Source organism: Gracilinanus agilis, chromosome 4 (assembly GCF_016433145.1).
Source record: "Gracilinanus agilis isolate LMUSP501 chromosome 4, AgileGrace, whole genome shotgun sequence".
Taxonomy (NCBI): domain Eukaryota; kingdom Metazoa; phylum Chordata; class Mammalia; order Didelphimorphia; family Didelphidae; genus Gracilinanus; species Gracilinanus agilis.
In genome coordinates this window covers 520,751,463-520,771,939 of record NC_058133.1, presented here as the reverse complement: position 1 = coordinate 520,771,939, position 20,477 = coordinate 520,751,463, and the positions used below count along the sequence as shown (strand labels likewise).

Sequence of the window (20,477 nt, the reverse complement as noted above, 5' to 3'; positions counted from 1 at the left end):
GAGGGAGGGAGGGAGGAAAGGAAGAAGGGAAAGAAGGAAGGAAGGAGGGAGGGAGGGAAGGAAGGAAGGAAGGAAGAAAAGAAGGAAGGATGGACGGACTGACATCTGAGGTAGCTGGTGGGTTGTGAAAGGTTTGAACAGAAGAACCATTTGCTTTTTGGGCCAAATGCAGCAAGATCTGGGATGAATTGGACCTGATGTCCATCCGGAGGGAAGTTGAGTGGGATTGATCCGACCCGTGAGCCTCTCTCCTCCCGTGCTGGGTGGCTACCAGTCAGCAAGTAGGGCAGGGCAGCCAGAGTGGCCGTAGACCAGGGAGGCTGAGGAGATGGACGGCGATTCAGGCGGGGCCCAGAGGAGGAGGCTGGAGAATGAGTGAAGGCCTGAGTCCATGGTCCCCCCAGCACCAGAGAGCCTGTGGGAAGGGATGGAGCAGCCGCGACCCCGATGGACTCTGGGTGTTGGGCACGTGGCGGCCGCGGGGGCCGCATTTCTGAGCTTGGAGGGCAAACGATGGCCTTTGGCTCCCGCCTGACCCCCTTCGCTTAGCCCCTATCAGGGGCAGCATGACAGCACTCCTGGCCCGGAGCAGGCCCAGAGCCCGGGGAAGCCTGGCCGGCCCTCATTCCTCCCCGCCCTCTCCCCATTCCCCAACAGGCCAAAAGCGTGAACCTGTCGTGTGTGCGCACGTGCATGGTGGTGGCGGAGGAGAGGCCGCGGATCGCGCTGACGCAGTCCTTCTCGAAGCTCTTCAAGGACTTGGGCCTGTCGGCCCGGGCCGTGAGCACCACCTTTGGGTGCCGAGTGAACGTGGCCATTTGCCTACAGGTGAGATGAGCTCTCGGCCCGGGCCAAGTCCCTTCCTTTGGGCCTTTCCCTCGGGTGGGCTCCGGGTTCTGGCACTGGTCCTGGGGCCGTGGGGTGTGGGGGGAGGCCTTGGCTTCTCCGTCAGATGTGGGGACGGGCTTAGATGGGCCCCTCCAGACAGTACTAGGACCGTTTCTGCCACCACGTTGGCCTCGAAGGCCCGCCGCCTTGCCGGGTCCTCGTCTCCTTCCCCTCCCGCTCGCCTTTCTGTGTCCAACCTGTGAGGCCCGGACGTTTGGGTGCTTTTGGGGCGGCCGCTTGCAATGCTTCTTTGGGCTGGAAAGTCAGCCGAGGGCGGCTCTGAGGCCCCTTTCCTGGGGACGTGCAGGGGTTCGGGCGGGAGCAGCCCCCTTAGAGCCTGTCCGGCTCTTCCTTCCCCCTTTCCAAACTGCGGGGGTTTCAGAGGAGAGAGCGGGTGTCCTGCCAGAGGGGCCCTTGGGAAGGGGGACGCGGCCGCAGGCCTCTCCCGAAGGCTTTTCCAGTGAATGTCCCATATGGTGCCCCTTGGAGAGAAGTCTGGCCTCTCAGGGGCTCCCCTCCGGCCTGCTGTCTGGCCGCCCCGTGCTGCCCCCACGAGAGCGGCCGCTCGCTCGGGCCTCCCTTTCTCTTGTCGAGGTCGCTGCTGTGTTCTGTTCTCTCTGACCGTGTCTCTGTTCCTGTCGCCCGTTTCCCTCTTGGCTCTTTCCTCTGTCCCTGTCCCTTTGCCGGCCTCTGCTCCTTCCGCTTGTGGCCCCTGTCAGCCCAACAGGCTGGGAAAGCTGGCTGAGCAGGTACGGTGATGTGCGTGTGCATGGGCCCTGTCCGTCCTCTCAGGCCGCTGACCGTGGCCGGGCCCGGCTTGTGGGAGTCCCACGACTCCTCAAAGCAGGCTCGCCAAAACCACAGGGCCATGTGGGGGGGGAGGCCGCTGGCCCGCTTTCGCTTGTGTTTCTTATCCTCGTGTCCGTGTGGGGCTCGCTGTGGGGGGCTGGGGAGGGAGGGAGGCCGCCCCACTCGTGCCGTGAGAGTGAGGCGCTCGTAGGGGAGAGCCTCCTGCCAGTGGCCTTTAGGGAAGCTGGTGTGGATGCTGCAGCAGGCCCTGAACACGGCACATCCGTGATCTCCACGCACGGGCCCGGAGGAGCAGAGATGGCCGCTCCGAGGCTTTGCGGGGCCGGCAGCGTGCTCGCTAGTGCCAGCGCTCTGGTGGGCCCCGAGCCAAAGAGCTCCCTTTGCTTTCCCTGCAGGGCACGGCCGGGCCCGACCCCACCACGGTGTACGTCGACATGAGGGCCCTGCGCCATGACAGGTAGGCCGCCCCCTCTTCTCTGGGTGCCTCGGGCTGTCTGGCCCCCGAGGACAACATGGCCCCTGGCGCCGGGGAAGCTCTTGTTCTTCCACGTATTGTTTCTTTCCTTTCTTTTTGGTCTGTGCATTGGTTCCAAGACAGACGGGCAGGAAGGGCTAGGCCGTGGGGTACGTGACTTGTCCAGGGTCACCCAGTGAGGAAGTGTCTGAGGCCAGATTGGAACCCGGGACCCCCGCCTCCAGGCCTGGCTCTATTCAGCGAGCCCCCCCAGCAGCCCCCACGTTGTTCCTTCTATGTGACTAGAAGAGGGGCCGTGTGAGCCTCCCCACACCAGATAGGCGAGGGGGTCCTCCAGGCCCTGTTCAGATCTGGGTGTTCTTGGCCACTTGTCCAGGGCTCTGTCTGTACGGCACGAGGGGTGTCTGGCCCGGTGCTCCGGGCGGCCGCATGAGCTTGTGAGGACGGACCTCAGGCAGGTCGTGGCCATCCTTGGCGGCAGGGACAGCGAGGCCTCCCCCGGCTGCCTTCCGGGGACGCCCGCCGGGCGCTCCTCTCTGCTGGGGCTCAGCCTGCCTCTTCACAGTCTGCCTTTGTGGCTCCTCCCGTCCGGGGCCCCCGCGGGGTCTGGGCCGCCCCAGGATCTGCCTTGGACTCAGCGGCCCCCGGATGTCTGTCTCTTGCCCCCTTCTCCGTCTGAGCCCGAGATCAGCATCTCCAGCTGCTTGCATGACTGCTCCGGCCGGACACGCTGAAGACTCCTCGCACTCAGTGTCCAAAACGGAATCCGTTAGCCGTCGGCCCCGCCACCCCTGCCGCTGCCAGGCCCCCACTGGCCTTCCCCTTTGCCGCGGTGGCCCCGGGGCCCCCAACGACTAGCACCGGCTCTCGGCCCTCCCCTCACGAGCATCCTGGAGCCGTCCCAGCCGGCCCCCCGCCTGCTCCCCCGGCCATGCCTACCCTGTGCAGATGCTCAGGGGCTCCTGTTTGCCCCTCAGCTGCCCCCCACGCGTGCCTTTCCGGGTAGCCCCGGCTTCTAGCCCAGGACCCAGCACCCGCTTCATCGCCGCTAGCTGATCGGCTGACAGACCTGGACCATCCCGACAGCCTCCCCGTGCGCCGTCCCTGAGCGGCCGCGGGCTGGTGGCCGCCCTCTGCCCGCTGCGGGGCTGCTTCGGCCTCTCTCCACGTGCCTCCGCCAAGCTGGCCTCCTGGCTGTCCCCCCCATGACTGTCCCGCTCCCTCCCTGGGCCCCTCTCCTCCACTGGGACAGCCTCCCGTGTTGGCCATCGCCTCACTGGGCCCGTAGCTCCCTCCTGGGGGAGCCGCCGTTTCCCGGCCGACGGCGTCGGGCCCCTTTCTGTGCGGCTTCTCCCCGCCAGGCCCCTCTCCGCTGCCCGTTGGCCCAGCCAAGGCCGCGACGCCCTGGAGACGGGCCGCTCCCCGATCCATAACTGTCCGGGGCTCCCCGGCAGGGCCGCGTCGCTCCTCGGACACTTCGAGTTCATCTCCGCGGGCTTGTCCGCAGGGGCCCTTCGGGGCGCTCCGAGCTGGCGCCGTGTTCCGGGGGGAGCCCGAGTCATCTCGGCCCCTCTGGCCGCGGCGAGCGTCTCCGTGATGCGCCCTGCTGGGGGAGAGGCACGGCCACGCCGAGCCGCTCGGGGTCCTGCTGCCCAGGAAGCAGAGCGGGACTCCTCGGGAAAGATGTTTGGGATCTTTTGGCTTCTTCGCTGACTGTGTTTTCAAAGGCGCTTGCGTAGCCCAAAGTGTCTGAGAAACTTTCTCTCTTTTTCGTTTTAGGGTGCGGCTAGTAGAACGGGGCTCCCCGCATAGTTTGCCCTTGATGGAGTCCGGAAAGGTAATAGAAACGGCCACCGTCTGGCGCTCGGAACGTCCTTCCCAAACAAACCCTGGGCTGAGGCGGAGCCTCCGTCTCATCAGAAGCCATTTTGCTTTCTTTTCTTCTTTTTTGGGAGGTTTTCTTGTGGCTGCCTCGTCTTCGGCACTGTGAACCTCTGACCGTGGTTCTGGCGCGCCGTCCGCCGGCTCCGATCCGAGCGCTGCCGTCCGTTCATCGGCTCCACTTCCGAGTCACAAGGGACGTTCTTCGATTTAATCTTAGTCCGTGCGAAGAGCAGGCCGAGCCAGCGCCGTTAAGAAGCTCCTGGCCTGCGCCGCAGTCCGCTCAGTCCTGCCGTGCGTGACTCGGTGGAGCTTCTCCGCCTCTCGTTGGCCGCCTGACCGTCCGGGGCTGTCCGAGTGGAGAGACGCCTTTTGGGTTGTTTGCTGTGGCCGACGCGTCCTCTTGGCGGAATTCTGCTAGTCTCTCCCCCGCGGCAAGATGGTTCTGGAGGCAGCAACCAGAAACCTCCCAGAGAAAAGGAAGACCAAGAAAGCCAAATGGCTGCCTGCCGAAGCTTTGCAAATAGCCAAGACGCGAAGGGAAAGGGAAGGCAAAGAGAGTGCCAGAGAATAGCAAGGAGACACGAGAGGGTTTTCCTAAGTGGGTGATGCAGAGAAATAGAAGAAAACTTGCGAAAGGTCGAGATTTCTTCAAGAAGGCTCGCTCGCTCGCTCTCACAGGACCGCTGCCTGCTAAGAGGCCCGAATGGGAGGGACTCGACAGAAGCAGCAGCAAGAGCAGACACAAGAGTTTCCGCCTCCGGGGCCGAGATGGCCCAAACTCATCTCCAAACAAGCACGAAAAATGCCTCAAAACAAATTGTGGAGTGGCAGAACCAACGAAAGGTGGACGGAACAGTCATCCTCCCCAAGGTAATGTCAAGAGTCGGTCATGAAGATCCATCTTACTGGAGAGGAGGCTTAAGGAGGACTCTGAGCAGGTCTGGCCAAGTCTAAGCTGACCAACACGGGGAGTGGAACCCAGTTCAGTGCAGAGCAGGAGGTGTCCAGCCAAATAGCTACAGGCCTGCCCGTGGTGGGCTATCTAGGCTGCCCCAGCCAGCACACATTGGAGCAGCAGCTAAAGAAGCCTGAGGCAGCTTCCTCCTCTACCCCAGCAACAGAGTGAAACCTTAACATGGCTCAAAGTCATGAAAATTGGCTGGAAAAACGAGCAAAAGACAAAGAAAACACCTGCCTGTGGAAAGCTCCTTAGGGCAGGGAAGACCAAAACACAAGCTCAGAAAAGGACAGAAGCATGGGAAGCCTCAGAGGAAAGGGTGAAAGGGGGGTTAGGTCCCAAAGAACGCCTAGAATAGTTCAAATATCAAATAAGAAAGATAGAAGAAAAACCGAGAGAAGAAATGAGAAAGAATGAATAGCTTGGTCAAATGTAAGTAATGACTCCATAAGTCATTAAGAAGCAATCAAATCAAATTAAAAGAAGGAAGAAATGGAGGGAAAACTCAAGTGTCTCAATGGAAAAACAGTTACCCTGGAAAATAGATCCAAGAAAGAGAATCTAACGGACGCCACATTGTGAGACATTATCAGGAAAAACTGCTCTGATATACTTGAATGAGAAGCGAAACCCACTGATCACCTCCTGAAATTCAAATATCAAATACCTCAGTCGGGATTACATAGGACCCGATAGCTACTACACTAAAGGACTGGGTTTGCAAGACGAAGAATCCAGGTTTACAACCAAGAATCACAGACTCAGCAAAACAGCCTAATCTTTGCGGGGGAAAATATATACTTAATGAAATGGGGGGCTCTCAAGCATTTCTGATGAACAGACCAGAGCAGAACAGAAAATGCAATGATCAAATACAAGACTCAAGAGAACCTTTGAAAGATAAACAGGAAAGAGAAAACTTAAGGGGTTCATTAAGGCTAAACTATTGACATTCCTGCAGGGAAGGTGAGGATTGAGATGCTGAAGAACGTTAGCACTGTTAGGGCAGTGAGGAGGAATATACCTAGACAGAGGGCAGAGACTAAGTGGAATATAATGGAATGAAAAGGGAAAAAAAGACAAAACTGAGGAATGAGAAAGAACAACATGCCAAGAGAAGAGAAATGGGGAGATAGATGGCAGTATATTCTCTCGCAGGAGAAAACTCATAAGAGCTCCTAGTGGAGGGGGAAATGAAGCAAGGAGTGACAGGCAGTGTTTGAACCTTTACTCATCAGATTTATCTCAGAGGGAGTAGCATCCGCTCTCAATCAGATATAGAAGTCTGTCTTACTCTATAGGGAAGTAGGAAGGAAGGAGAAATAAGAGAAAGGGGCAGAGAGTGGTGGCCAGAAGCGGAACATTTGTGACTGGGGAAAGCCTGAAAGGAGAGAGAAAGGAGGCTAAGCAGGAAAAATAAGATGGAGGGAAACACCCACGTTAGTCATCCTAACCGTGAACATGAATGGAATGAATTCACCCTTAAATGGAAGAGGCTCACTGAGTGGATTAAGAAGCAGAATCCCACAATATGCCATCTGCAGGAAACACATTTAAAGGGAAACCCTACAGAGTACAGGCATGGGGCTGGAGCTGAAGTTAAAAAGGCAGAGGGAGCCATCGTGGACTCAACAAAGCACAAGTCAGAAGCGGAGGGAAATTGCCTCTTGATGAGGTACCACAAAGGGTGTGTCAATACGACACGTACCAACTGGCAGAGCTTCCAGATTCCCAGAGCACACGTTACCGGAGCCACAGAAGGAAGGCTGCAGTAGAGCTGGACCAGCCATGGGCACGATGCCTGGAGGGGAGCATCTGAGGCCAAGATTCTTTCCATGGCACCCCACTGCCCATTAAGTGGGAAAACTTCTGGAGCTAAGTGGACCTTCCACCAGGAAGGAATGTGGTTGTCAAAGGAGCCATGCAGTTGTGGGCCAACCAATGTTGGTTAAGCTCTGACAGCACGCTAGGTCTTGAGTGGGGTGCCGGAGACAGGGGCACGAGAGCAGTAATCCTGGCTTTCAAGGAACTTCCGTCCTGTCTGACTCTGTGACCCCATTTGGGTCACACATGGGTACTGGAAGCCTCAGCCATTTCCTTCTCCAGCTCATTTTACAGATGGGGAAATGGAGGCCAACAGGGTTACATGACTTGCCCAGAGTCTCACAGTTAGTGGGTTTGAACTCGGGAAGATGAGTGCTCCTGACTACAGGCCTGGTGCCCCCTTCATAGGCCACCTCGTTGCCTGCCTCAAGACCTCACAATCTCTGATAAGCCCCCAAAAGTGCTGAGAAGAAGCAAGCGAATCCTGGGGCCCCCAGAATGCAGTGGTAGAGATTTGAAGCCCTGGCATGGCCCTCTTCACAGAGAATGCCCACAAGCCAGGGAAGGGGGCGTGGACACTCTGAAGATGGGGGAGGGCCATTGTCGGGGGGCACCTCTCCCCTTTAGCATCGGGGCCCCCGGGGCTGGGTTATATGAGGCATTCAGAGCCTCCCTTCATTTCTGCTCACTCTGGCCGGTGCCCGTTTCCCTTCCCTCGGGACAGGTCCGAGGCCAAGTAGCGACGTGGCCCCGGGTCGCAACGCCCTTCTCCCTGAGGAGCCGCATCCTTGCTCCCTCTGTGCCAACCAGGCTGCTCCTTCTCCTTGCAGATTCTCCCTGGCGTCAAGGTGATCATCGCCCACACAGAAACGAAGGGGCCCCTCGGCGACTCCCACCTGGGCGAGGTAAGCCTTGGCCGGGGAGCTGGCCACGTGCCAGGGTGGCATCCCGAGAGACCGGGAGTGCGCCGCGGTCATCCTTTGGTCGTCCTTCGTCCTCAACTCTGGCCAGGTGCTGGGGCTGCAGGCCTACTTAGAGGAAGGGCTAAACGGATGGCAGGGCTCCAAGGAATGGATGGAGGGCGCCAGGCCTGCCCCCAGCCCCGGGCCCCCTTGCTCTCTGTCGGTGGCTCTCACGGCCTGACGCCCCCTCCCCATGGCCGCTTGGCCCCTCTTGTCTGTCTCAGCCCAGCAGGAGGAGGCAAATGGCTCAAGACTGCCAGGATCCTGGAGGGGAGGCTGTGAGGAGGGGGGAGAAAAGCTGGGACCAGCTGTGGGGGGTGGGTGAGGCCACTGCGTGTGGCTGAGAGCCCCCCGGCAGGGCCTGTATTTGCCCACCTGGTGCTGCCTTGTGGGAGGCCAGGAGGGGAGGGAAGAGCCTCGGATGCTGCCCCCGCGGATTCCACATGCTCTGTCACGCGTGGATGAAGTTCCTCCTTGGTGCCAGGCTTGGTGCCAGGCCCAGGGCGTGCCCAGAAGGACAGGACAGGCTCTGCTCTCAGGAGGAGCCTCTGCTGTAATGGTGGGGAGAAGCGTCTGGGGACCTCGAGGGCTGTGGCGAGGCCTGGGGGCTCCGCGCCACTGGAGGGAGGGTCGTAGACAGTGTCAGCGGGCCAGAGGGGGCCACGGGAGCAGGAAACGAGGGGCCGGCACGTTTGGGATGTCAGGGTCAGCCATTCGTTTGTAGCCATGACATCTGCTCTCACGATTTCCACTCGGGCATTCAGTGAGCGCGGGACGTCTCTCCACGCTGATGGCTCGCCCGGCCGGGCCCCTGGATTTCTCCTCGATGCCAGGCCCCCAGAGAGCTCTTCCCAGGGAACAGCCGTGCCCGGGGGCTCACGGTGATGGGCATGGCGGGGGTGGAGGCCATCCAAACAGGCTCCAGAGTCCATCCCACCCCCTCGGGGTCCCTCGAAACTGCCGTGCCCACATGGGCTGTCCAGCGACAACTCGGCCCTGCTGCGATGCCAACGACGAGGCTGTCGGGGCCCCTAAATTACGGAGGCTCCTGTTTCCTCCACCTGTTGCCTCGGCCCGGCTCTCGATCTCGGTGTCTCCCTCCCTAGATTTGGGTGAGCAGCCCCCACAACGCCACGGGCTACTACACGGTCTACGGGGAGGAGTCGCTGCACGCCGACCACTTCAGCGCTCGCCTCAGTTTTGGGGACACCCAGACCATCTGGGCCAGGACAGGCTACCTGGGCTTCCTCCGAAGGACGGATCTCACTGATGCCAGTGGAGGTAAGAGGGAGGGGGCGGCCCAGCGGCCGGCGGGGCAGTGCCTGAGAGCGCCGAGCTGCTTCGGACCCATGCCAGGGGGGTCCACATTCCGGCCCTCCCCTGGCCCCGGGGTGCAAAGGAAGCGGCCCGAGGGTCACGGCAAGGACGTCCGCCCTCAGTGTAGGTGGGAGACCCTGACGGGGTGATGGTTCCCCCTCGGTTGTCTGTCGTCGTATCAGGAAACAGGTAGCAAGAGCAGCCCGGGGTAGCCGGGCCCCCGGCGGCCTCCCCTCGGGCTGTGAGGCTCGGGTGTGTGATTGCTGGGGCCTCCTTTGGCAGAGAGGCACGATGCCCTGTACGTGGTGGGCTCCCTGGACGAGACCCTGGAGCTTCGGGGCATGCGGTACCACCCGATCGACATCGAGACCTCCGTGATCCGAGCCCACAAGAGCATCGCCGAGTGGTAAGAGTGGCCGGGCCTGCCGCGGTGTGAGGGGCGGCCCTGGGGCTCGGCTGCTGACCCCTGGCCGGGGGCCGGCGCCGCTCCTCTGGCGCCTAGGCGTGGGGTCATTTTAGGAAGGAGGGTGGGTGCTGGGGGCATCGGAGCCTGGAGCCCACATCATGGCCCGATGCCCGGCCCCCCGGGGCAGCCTTTGTCTCGGGCTTGACTCTGTGCCCCCGTCCCCAGCGCCGTGTTTACGTGGACCAACCTGCTGGTGGTGGTGGTGGAGCTGGAAGGCCCCGAGCAGGAGGCGCTGGACTTGGTGGCGCTGGTGACCAACGTCATCCTGGAGGAGCACTTCCTCATCGTGGGCGTCGTGGTCATCGTGGACCCCGGGGTCATCCCCATCAACTCCCGGGGGGAGAAGCAGCGCATGCACTTGCGGGACGGCTTCCTGGCCGACCAGCTGGACCCCATCTACGTGGCCTACAACATGTGAATGTGGGCCGGATACCGGCCCCGAGCCCTGCCCGCTGCCCAGAACCGGAGCCCCTGGGGGTTGGGGGTCAGGAGTCGGGGGTCACCCAGCCACGAGGGGAAAGCGTGGCGGCTTCATCGACTGCCGTCCCCGCCGCTGCGCCCGTTCCGGCCACTGGCGGCAGCAAATCGGGGGGTTCTTTGAGCCCCGACGCGGCCCCCGCTCCCTCGGGGGGGCGTCTCGGTCCTGCCTGCAGGATCCTGCCGCGTCGTGCCCACCGGCGAGGGGCGCCCGGCTTTGCTCTACTGCATTCTGAGTGTTTTTGCACATTCTGAAACTCGGAAATGCAATACCCGCTTTTTTATGGTTGGTGTTTGTCACCGACTCCTTCGTTCCCGCGTCGCGGACGCGTCCCTCGAGAGGAGGGGGCCGAAGGACCAAAGCTGCGCCCCTCCTCGTCTAAAAGGCGCCCGCAGCAGGAGCTCCCCCACGCCCCCGCCCCGCCCGGGCTCTCGGGTCACGGGTGCCCCCGGAGTTCCCGCGCCTGGCTGCCCTGCTGGTTCCGGAGGGCCCGTCAGCATCCGCCTCAGAACGTGCCACTCGGTCCGTGACGGCCGTCCGGAGGGATGCCGTCCTCGGCGTCCTCCGTCAGGAAGTCCCGTCTCGCGCACACGCACGCACGCGCACGCACACGCACGCACACCCCCGCCAGGCGGACTCTCCTGTTGCTGCTGCTGCTGCTGCTGCTCAGACTCTGGCGTGGTCGTCGTGCCCGCCGGGCCTCGGGCCACGTCCCTCCCTGGCTCCGATGGACGTTGGCCAGGAGGGGGCCCCCTTCGGACGCTCGAGCATTCGGGGACGAGCTCGAGTCCAGCAAACAGATTATTTTTCTACGGCTAATAAAGAATCGGCTCGCTGGGGGCGTCCCGGGCCCGGCTTTCCCTGCGGGCCACACGTGGCTGGATCAGTGCCTAAGAAAGCCAGTGGTTCTTCCGTCTGCGGAAACCCAACGAGTCTGGCGGGCACAGCGGGCACGGCTCAGCCTGCCGCCCTTCTCTGCCCATGCGGAGCTCCGGGGAGAGCAGTTCTGTTGGCCCTTGTGGGCTTTGGCTGTGGCCTACGATCCAAATCCCTACGAAAACTCACGGCGTCGTGATGTAATTATGTACAGAACTGCTAACTTATTAGGGGAAGCCCGGCACGGCGGCCGCGGCAGTGGACGGACCTTCCTCGGACGGGCCTAGGCCGGCCACCGGCAGGGGAGAAGAACTACCTAAGCCCAGTTTTCATGTTGTAGTTTTATAGCCAATAAAACATCGTCAGACTTTTGTATGGAAAGATCGGCACGACGAGTTGCCTTGTAAAGTGAGATTTTCAGAAGCACATTAAAGACGTTTAAAATGACTGGATTTGGTATTTTTGTCCCATTAAAAAGCTGGAACGCCAGCTGACGTGTACCCTGCTGCCGCCGTGGCGTGGCCCGGCGTGGGGCCGGCCTGAGTTTCTAACGGCCAGGCTGGGGATGGCCTTTAGATCAGGAGTCGTGTCCAGGGAAGGGCAGTCCTGGATGGTCTGCGCCAGGCCCACAGGCCTCTCGGGGGGCCTCCGTCACAGGAATCGCTGACCTCTCGCTTGGACACTGGTCACACGGTCCTCCCGTGACCAGGCTGAGCCACCCTGTCTCCTCTTCTGTATGATAGAGGGGTTTGGGGCCCTTCCAGATCTCCGATAATAGCTCTGAACCCCCTCATTTGACAGACGAGGAAGCTGAGGCTCAGGGACCCCGGGGAGTGCTGTTCTCGATGAAGAACGACACCTCGCATTTAGGGGGAGCTCCAAGGCTTGCAGAGGGTGTCCCAGCTTTAGCTGTCTTCCTGTTTGGCCCCAGGGAAGGTGCGAGATCCAAAGAGGCACCGCGGAGAGGAGCCTCCTGGGATTTCCCAAGAGCTCAGGTTTCTCCAGGAGTCCCTGCTTTGAGGATTGAGAATCCCCAGAGGAGGGGACTCGAGCTCGGGTCTCCCGATGCCCAGTTTCCCGACCCCTTAGCTGTGGTTCCGCCAAGGCGGCCGGCGAAGGACCTGGGCTCGAGTCTTCCCCAGCTCTGCTACTTCCTGCCTGGCAGACTAGAGAAGTCCAACCTGGGTGGGTCGTGCTTTCCTTCTCTTTAATCTAAGAAGGCTGGGTCAGGCGGTTCCCCTGGTTCTGTGAAAGCTCTTCTGGGCACTGAGGGCCGGGCAGCCACGCATCCCCTGGGAGGCAGAATGAGCAATGGCCAGGCGCCTGGGTGGCGATGCCTGCACCGGCCTTACTACCCTTTAGGGAGCTTTTCTGTGGGCACCGGCGGGCCCAAGGCCTGACTCTTCCGCTGAGGCCCCTCACAAGCCCCTTCAGATCACTACTAGCGCCTCGAGGGAATCACGGGGGCCTGTACTTGTAGCCCTGCCGAGCCGGAGGGGCCCGTCGTGCATGGTATGCTCTGGCCGAGGTTCTGGGCCAGAGCAGCCACAGGGGGCTGCACTGAGAAATGGTGGCGATTCTGGGGGGCCCGGAGGAAAGGGGACGAACCAGTGGATCGGTCTGTGTGCCAGGCATCGTGTTGGCAACGAGGGCACAGACGGCGAGGCGACCCCGACTGCCAAGGCTGGCGTTCTGACGGGGCAACCGCCAGGCCCAGGTGAAAACGACGGAGCCTCAATGTCAGGTTCATCAATGGAGACACGAGGTTAGGCAGGAGGCTGCGAGAGTCGGATCAGGAGGAGCTTCGGGCAGAAGGAAGGGGCTGGGCCACAGCGCCGAGGACGGAGAGCCTTCTGGGGGACCGCCAGAGAGAGCGCCGGGGCCACTGGATCTCAGGGTGCCAGAGGGAAGGTGGGACCGGGCTGGACAGCGAGGCGACAGGGAGCCGCCGGAGTTTAATGAGTGGGGGCGACGCGGTTGGCCCCACCCTTTAGTGCTGGGGGAGAGGCTGGACCAGAGAGGGGAGACACTGGCGGGCTGCCCCCCCCCAGCAGCTACCGTAACAGTCCAGGGGTGAGGCGAGGAGGGGCCGCCCCAGGGCGGGGGCGTCGTCAGAGGAGACGAGGTGCACGCGGAAGGCGCTGCAGGGGTGACATCGCACCACGCTGGGGATGGCAGCGAGGGCTCCGGCATGACTCCCAGGTTGGGGCTGAGGGGCCAAGAGGACGGGGAGGTGGAAGGGAAGGTGCAGGGAGGGCTTGGGGGGAAGATCGCGAGTTCTGCCTGGGAGACTCGGGAATTCTTAGCCCAGACGGCCCTTAAACCAGGGCAGCCGATGAGACGCCGAGTGAGGGAGGATAGAAGGTTCCGGAGTGAACGGGAAGGCCTCCGTGCAGAGGGGGTGACCTGGGGGGGATTCAGCCAAGGAGACGGGGAACGAGCCTTGGGCTCCTGGCTCTGTGCGGGTCCACCTGCAGCCCGCTGCCGGAGGCGAGTGTGGCTAGAAGGCAGCACGAGGCTGCGTGTGGCCGGGGGGTGGGGGGTGCCGATCGGACCTCCGTGCAGGCCCCACTGACGGATTGAAATGTGTGAAGTAAAAGACTTCCATCCTGCAGCACCCGGACAGCGGGACACGGGTGTCACACAGTAACATGCCACCGCGGACAGCCCGAAGCCAGCATTTCCTGGCATCGGTGTGCCACGTCACCCCAGAAGGGCAGACGGCAGGAAGTTCGAAGGCCATTGTTGGCCAAGGAAAGGGAGGCAGAGCCAACAGGGTTTGAAAGGCCCGAGTGGGAAGCCGAGTGGGCTCTCTTGGCCTCTGTCCTCAGCACAGGGCTGGCATTTTCTTTCTGAGCTGCTCCTTATCTCATCGTGCCATCTGTGGTGAGCCAAGGCTTGGCCTGAGCCAGCTAAATGGAGAATCGGATCTAGAAAGGTTCTGCTCTCTCCCTCTCTGTCTCACACACACACACACACGCTCTGATTAAACGCTTGTCAATCTGGCAATAAGCGTTCCGATAAACATTTATTTACAGCAGAGAAAGTGGGGGGGGGGGTGAGGTCTCCCCAGAATCCATTCGTGCCCTCCCAACCCGGGTGGCTCCCGCGCCCCCTGCTCCGCCCTTCACAGGGAGCTTTCAAAGCCAAGACTTGGCATCCCCCGAGGAGGAGGGAACCAGCGATCCACCCTGTGACCACAGGCACCAGTTAGGAGGGTGGCTGCTGTGTCCTGGGGGGCTTCTTGGCCCCTGGTCGATTCACCTCGTGCCCCCTCGGCTCTTGGCTTTCCGGTTGCTGCTGCTTTTCCTCGGAGCACGGGAGGGCGAGACGAGGGCTCTTCCAAAGCAAACCGCTATGATGCAGTCCCCGAATCTAGCATGGAAGCGTCTCAGCCTGGGCTCTGACCTGTACAGGCTTCCCTTCCAGTAACTGAAGTCCTCCAGGGACGGGAACTCGCCGCGCGCAGAGGAAGCCCACGCCCTTTGGCATGGCTCTAGTCACGAGTTCTTTCCTGGCATTAGCTAAGCCCAATCTTCCTCCTCGACCATCTCCCCACCACCTACTCCATGTTCTGCCCTCTGGCGTAAAGCAGAACAAGGCGAAACCCTCTACCCGACGGTAACAAGAAGAGCCAACATTTGTACAGCCCTCTATGGTGGGCGAAGGTCGTGTGATCCTCACAGCCTTGGGAGGTGGGTGCTGATATGAAAACGAAGCAGGTGGAGAGCCAGGAAGTGACTAGGCCAGGGTCACCCAGCTGGTAAGTGTCTGAGGCCAGATTTGAACTCGTTTGCCTGACTCCAGACCCAGCCCTTGGTGCTTAGTGGCGCTCCCCAACTGCCAAGCAGCAGCAAGAGACCCGGCTAAGGGAGAGACGGTCTGTTAGCTGGCGGTGAAGCCGAAACACAGAAGGGCTTTTGGATGACGGGGGTTGGGGAGCCAGTGGGGAGCCTGGCTCTGGGTGCTGCCCGTCCTCTGGGTTCTCAGGCCTCCTTTCAGTCTTGGCTTCTTCACAGAGACATCACTCGCCCGCCACTGGCCTCTGGGGACGATGACGAGAGAGGCCGCGTCCCATGAGCCCCACGATTCAAAATGGAGCCCAGCACAAGTCGGGGGAAGGACGATCGCGTGATTTTAGAAAAAGCTGGAAAGGCCTGCAGGAACTGATGCAGAGCAAAGTAAGCAGAACGGAGAACGCTGGACACACTAAGAGCCATCTTGGATCCCTCATCCGCCTCCAGAGAGAACACGTACAACCATGGCCACTGGGGAGGTGGGCTTTGCACGACCATAAAGAAGCGGAAAAGGGCGCCCTCGCCTCCGGGTCTCCCGAGGGAGTGCCCAGGGAGCAGCTGGCTGTGAGCAGGGCAGCCGTCCCGGCATTTTCTCTCCTCCTCGGGGGCCTGGGCTGGGCTCTCCCCGGCTCCTCGGCAGCACTAGAGGCCGTTCCAAGAGCCGAGGAGAGGCCAAGAGGAGGCTGCCGGTTAGACTTGAATCTGCAACGTGCACACCATTGGCCGGGCTTGTGTGTGCAGGGGGCCTCGCGGTCCTGCGAATACTCACACCAGATCCCTGTGGGTCCTTCACGGTCCTGTCGGCCCCGGCCCAAACCACCTGGGCTCGAGGCGTGGAGACCAAGCGACATTGGGGCACGAGGACCTGATGAGACCGAGTGGACTGGACCCGGGGCGAAGACTCCGGCTTGACTCCCACCTCTGACAGGTGACCCTGGGCAAGTCCCTTCATCGCTGCGAGGCCCAATTCGCTCAGCGGTTTAACACCAACCAGAACCATCTCCGTCCCTCGCTCGCTCTCCCGGGGCCGGGAGATTCGTGTCCACAACTCCAAAGGGCCACAGCAAAGCCAGCTCTCAGGGAGGGTCCTCGTCTGGCGTGCCCTCCGGGCCCCGTGGAAAGTCTCGGGCAAAAGGGCCGACCCAGGACCCTTATTCGGAGGGTGGCAAAACCCGTTTCTGCAGAAGGAGCGCTTGGTGGCCGGCCGGAGGGCGGCCACAGAGGCCACACCTTGTCTGAGAGCAGAAAAGCCCTCGAGGCCTCGTCTCCGGGCGTGGTTCCGGCCGCCACAGGTGACACGGATGGTCGGTTCCTCCCTAGCAGAGCAGGCGCGGGAGGAAGCCGGGCGGGAAGGCGCCGGCGCTCCGGTGCTCAGGCCCAGCCGAGGGCACGTGCGTGCCGTGACGCCGCTTCCCCTTTGTCTCGGGTCCCCCAGATTCAGAGTGGAGCCAAAGAACGTCCCTCAAGTCCCTGACAGATGGGCAAGGCCAAAGGAGAGGCGGAAGGAAGGAGCAGCCAAAGGGAAGCTGGGAAAGCCAGAGAAGAGCCCCCAGCCTGGCCCCCCAACCCAGCCTGAGCCCCCCGAAAGTCCTATCTGGTAGAGTGGCCCAGAGGCTGACGGAGGAGGGCAGGGGGGCCGCCGGGGGGTGACGGAGGAGGGCAGAGGGGCCGCCGGGGGGTGATGGAGGACCTTCTGGCCTTCCATTTGCAATCGTGTGTCTGGCATCCTGGCTGTCCATTCCCTCGGCCCAAGAGGCCCCCCGAGGCCGAGGCCGAGGCTGTGGGCTCTGAGCCGTTCTGGAGGCAAAGCGGCTGCCCTGGAGCCCCCGCATGTGGCAGGCAGGTGGCAGTGGCGGTGACAGGGAAGTCGCCGGCAGAGGCCTGTGGCAGTGGGCAGGAAGGTGGGCCCCAAGGATGAGGGGCCAAGGGGGGGCTTGGGGGCTCCTCTACTCCCCCCACTCCACTGCGTGCTTGGACAAGAGGCAGCAGCCAAGAGCAGGCCCGCCGAGGGCCCAACGCTGGGTCCAGGCCTGAGAATCCGGGTGAGCCTGGCACAGCCTGGCCTTCAGGTCAGCGGACGCCGGAAGGGTCGCCGTGTGGACGAGGACTGGGAAGGCTCTGCCAGAGGGAGGCCGGGGAGGGCCGGCCTGCGGCGTCAGGGAGACTGAGGAAGAAGAGCCGGAGGATGCCCGCTGCGGGGGGTCTCCGGCTCCCGTTCCCCGCTCTGCCGCTCACTGGGGGACCCAAGTCCCTCCGCTTCGGTGAGCCTCAGTTTCTTCGCCTGTAGAATGGGCGTATTCAGCCGCTGCTTCTCACGGAGGGCGGGGGAAGGGGGCCCCGATGGCCGGTGCCTGTGTCCTTCGGCCGTGCCGGGGGCCCCACGGCTCGTCATCTCCAGATTGGGAAGGTTTTTTCTCCAACCTGCAAGAAGGTGGGAAAATGAAGCAGGGGCCGCTTTCTGGAGCCGCCGGGGCCTTCCCTGACGCCCAGAAGGCTGGCGGCCAAGCCCCGGGGCCCGGGAGGGCTTGAACCCGGGGCTCCAAGGAGGGCCCTGCCTGGCGGGCGGACTGCTCCGAGACCTCGCGGCTACCCTGGAGAAAAGGCGGGCACAGCGTCCACTCTGGGCTGGTTCGGCCTTCAGGGCTGTTTCTATTTGAAAGCCCCGAGTGGGGGCCCCGACCCCAGGAGATCGCGGTAAGCCCAGGCTGCGCTCAGGCCCCCTCCGAGAGGCCGAGGGGGAGATGGAGGCCGCCCGGGGGTCAGGAGAAGCCCCAGGCTAGAGGGGGCTCCCCGGACGGCTCTTCCCTTCCCTGCCGTACTGCGTATCGGGAAGGGCTGGCCAGGGGTCACCTGCTGGGAGGTGCTCCCAGCTCCAGGCCCGGCTCTCCATCCTTCCCCAGGCTCTGGGGGTGCCTCTGGGTCAGCGAGGCTGGGGGCCCCCAAACCCCCTTTTCCTTCCGGAGCCCCCGGCACCTTTGGGGACGCGGGCTCCCGCCGGGAGGTGATGCTCCAGCTCAGGGTGACAGACATGTGCCTGCGCCACACGGGGTTCCTCCGCAGCAGGACGGAGCCGGTGACGCTGTCTCCGGCCTGGACGGCCACAGGCTCGTCCAGCATGAACAAGGTCTGCTTCCAGTGCGTGGCGCTGCGGGCAAAGGCGCGGCTCAGAGAGGAGGCCCCGCGGGGCGCCCGTAGAGGCTGGCCTCCCCCTGCTCGCCGGGCCTCCGGACAAGGGCCTGCCCGAGGCTCCTGGTTCTAGAAGCCTGCGATGCCCGGACAGGCCAGAGAGCGAGCGCGAGCTCCACGAGGCCGGGGACGGAGGGAGGCCGGGGCTCTCCCAGGAGGGGAGCCAGAGGCTGGGCCACCCGGGTGGCATCCGAGGGGTCGGGGACCGGCTATGCCGCTTCCTCCAGGAAGCCCCGGTGCCCGAGGGGGCAGACATGGCTCGCCAAGAGCGGCGCTCAGAGGCCTTCGGCTGGCGAGCCTGCGGGAGAGGGGTCAAGGCCGGGGTCCTGGGGGCCGGGGTACCCACGTAGAGCCCCAAAGGACGAGGAAGATGCCCGCTGAGGCAGCGAGGGCGTGGACGAGGGGGGCCCAGAACCCCAACCACTCCCTGGAGGGACGGGGACAAAGCGGTCTCCAGGCCTGGCCGGCTGGCCGAAGAACATGCCGGCCTTTCCCCCACTGAAGGTCAAGCACGTGCTGCCCTCCCCTTGACCCTGCCGATGCGGCCTGACTTTCTGCACCTCGTGTGGGACCTCAAGCCCATCCCTCTGTCTTTGGGGCAGATATCGGGGCGCCCGGCACCTCTCATGAAGGCCTTGGCCTGAGGACGTCCCTGAGGGAGAACGGAACGAGGGGGACCCGCACTGCCGGGTCTGCTCTGGGCCCCTGGCGAGCCTCAAGCCCCCTTTGTCATCTTTTGGGGTCCCTCGTGGGCCCTCCTCCCACCTCGGCCTGGACACAGCAGACCCTTCGGGGGGCCTCTTCTCGCAGAAATCCTGCCGTCTCCTTTCTTGGGACTCCCCGACTGCTTCTGACTCGGACCGGATCGGCCCCCGTCCGGCTGGCTCCCCGCCGCCTCCCCGGGGCCCCTGGCCGAGGCCCCCCGACACTTACGGGTCCGAGGGGCCCGTGCTCAGCACCAGCCGGGGGCCGTCGTCCCCCACGTTCTGGAACTCGACACTGAACCAGGCCGCGAACCCGTGCAGAGTCCCGGCCCTCCGGATGCAGAAGCACAGCTCGCCCTTCATCTCCTGGGGAGGGAACGGGCAGCACCATGCGGGGACCCCCCCAAGCCCTCTCAGCGAGCCGCCCACCCCTGCGGGGGACAGGCCGGAGCTGGCCTGGGAGTCGGGACCTCGGGCCGGTCTCAGCGACTGTCCATCCATGGCAGCAGAGCGAGGGGGCAGAGTCCCTCTTGTGCAGCTGGACAGTGGCCGGGCCTCTGTCCGGCTTTAGCTCCACAAGTGAGAGCCCCTTGTGAGGGGAAGCAGATTGTGGGCCTCGGCGGCCAGCCTTTGAGGCTCTGACCCCGAGCGGAGGCCTGGGCCCGGGGTAGAGGCAGGCTCAGCGCCCCTCCTCGGGCCCGGGGTGCCCTTCTACCGATTCAGGCCGCCCGGGATGGGGGAGCCTCGAGGTTGGGGCCGAGGTTGGGGGGCCAGTGGGCGTGGGGGAGGCCGTCTGCGGCAGAGGAGGCCCCTGTGGCGAAGGCCGAGGCCTGGGCCTCCCCGCCTCTCACCTCGAGGTCGGCAGTCTGCACGGTCCTCATGTCCAGCCAGAAGACGGGTTGGGCCTCACTCAGACACTCTCCGGGCTCCAGAACGTGGTTGTACTTGGGTTTGGCCAAAAATTCTCGGACGGCCAAAGCTCTGGTAAAGGGCGAAGAAGGGGCCGGACTCGGGGCCTGCAGGCGCCCCTCCCGGCCTCCCCCGCAGCCCCCAAATGGGAGGCGCACCGGGCAGGAGAGCGGGCGGCGCGCCAGCAGCGTCAGGAGCCCCATCCAGAAGCCGAGCGTCCCCGCTCTGCCCTCCTCACCTCCGAGGCGTGCTCAGGGGCCGCAGCCAGGCCGGCCGCCTCGTCCCTCCCCTCGTCCGTCCCCTTCTGCCCAAGGACAAAAGAGGCCTCTGCAGAGGTGGCCAGAGGCGAGGGGGGGCCCTGCGGGCAGGACAGGCAGGCGGCAGCCCCAAAGGGCCTCCCCTACAGGGTCCCCAGGGAAGCACGGAAGGCCCTTGCTCCGGCCCCTCCCCAAAGAAGGAGCACCAGAGAGCCCGGCTGGGGTGGATGGAGGGACGCAGAGGGAGAGACAGACGGAGGGACGGACGGACCCAGACACTGCAGACGGCAGCCTCACGGGCTGGGGGGGGGTCAGGAGGCGGCCGGCCTTGTGGCCTCTCCAGACACGACCTCGGAAAGCTGGTGGGGTGGAGCCGCAGTGCGGCTGCCCCTCGCACCCATGCAGGCCCCGGCCCTGGAGCTTGGAGGAAGCCCACTGCTCGGGCCTCACCAGACAGAGGAGGTGCTGGCGGCCCTGGGCAGGGCGGACATCGGTACAGGGTCCCACAGGGAGGGACAGAAGTGGGTCCGCTGCCCCGTCCCCTCTCCCCAGCTGGCACAGATTATGCCGTTGCCCCCTGGCGGGGCTCGGTGCCAGGCTGACTCCCTGACTCTGGCCAATTCTGGCTGTCCGCCGGCCCCCATCCTTGTGCCCCCCAGTCCCCCCATTCCTGTACCCCCAGTCCC

General features: G+C 63.3%; 2 protein-coding genes across 2 annotated transcripts in view; one reads left to right on the top strand and one right to left on the bottom strand.

Annotated features, from left to right (window-relative positions):
* DIP2A (disco interacting protein 2 homolog A) overlaps window positions 1-11,390 on the top strand; it is a 53,638-nt gene extending 42,248 nt beyond the window's left edge. The window contains exons 21-27 of the mRNA XM_044675700.1: window positions 658-828; window positions 2,094-2,155; window positions 3,953-4,010; window positions 7,670-7,744; window positions 8,908-9,082; window positions 9,401-9,524; window positions 9,750-11,390. Of these exons, the coding sequence (XP_044531635.1) occupies window positions 658-828; window positions 2,094-2,155; window positions 3,953-4,010; window positions 7,670-7,744; window positions 8,908-9,082; window positions 9,401-9,524; window positions 9,750-10,002 (918 nt within the window). The 3' untranslated portion in view covers window positions 10,003-11,390. The remainder of the gene's footprint in view (window positions 1-657; window positions 829-2,093; window positions 2,156-3,952; window positions 4,011-7,669; window positions 7,745-8,907; window positions 9,083-9,400; window positions 9,525-9,749) is intronic.
* A 5,670-nt stretch (window positions 11,391-17,060) lies between these two features.
* Window positions 17,061-20,477, bottom strand: part of PRMT2 (protein arginine methyltransferase 2) — a 6,328-nt gene continuing 2,911 nt past the window's right edge. Inside the window, exons 7-10 of the mRNA XM_044675699.1 lie at window positions 19,477-19,606; window positions 18,855-18,991; window positions 17,709-17,880; window positions 17,061-17,156 (exon numbers count right to left, since the gene is read on the bottom strand). Coding sequence (XP_044531634.1) covers window positions 17,124-17,156; window positions 17,709-17,880; window positions 18,855-18,991; window positions 19,477-19,606 — 472 coding nt within the window. The 3' untranslated portion in view covers window positions 17,061-17,123. The remainder of the gene's footprint in view (window positions 17,157-17,708; window positions 17,881-18,854; window positions 18,992-19,476; window positions 19,607-20,477) is intronic.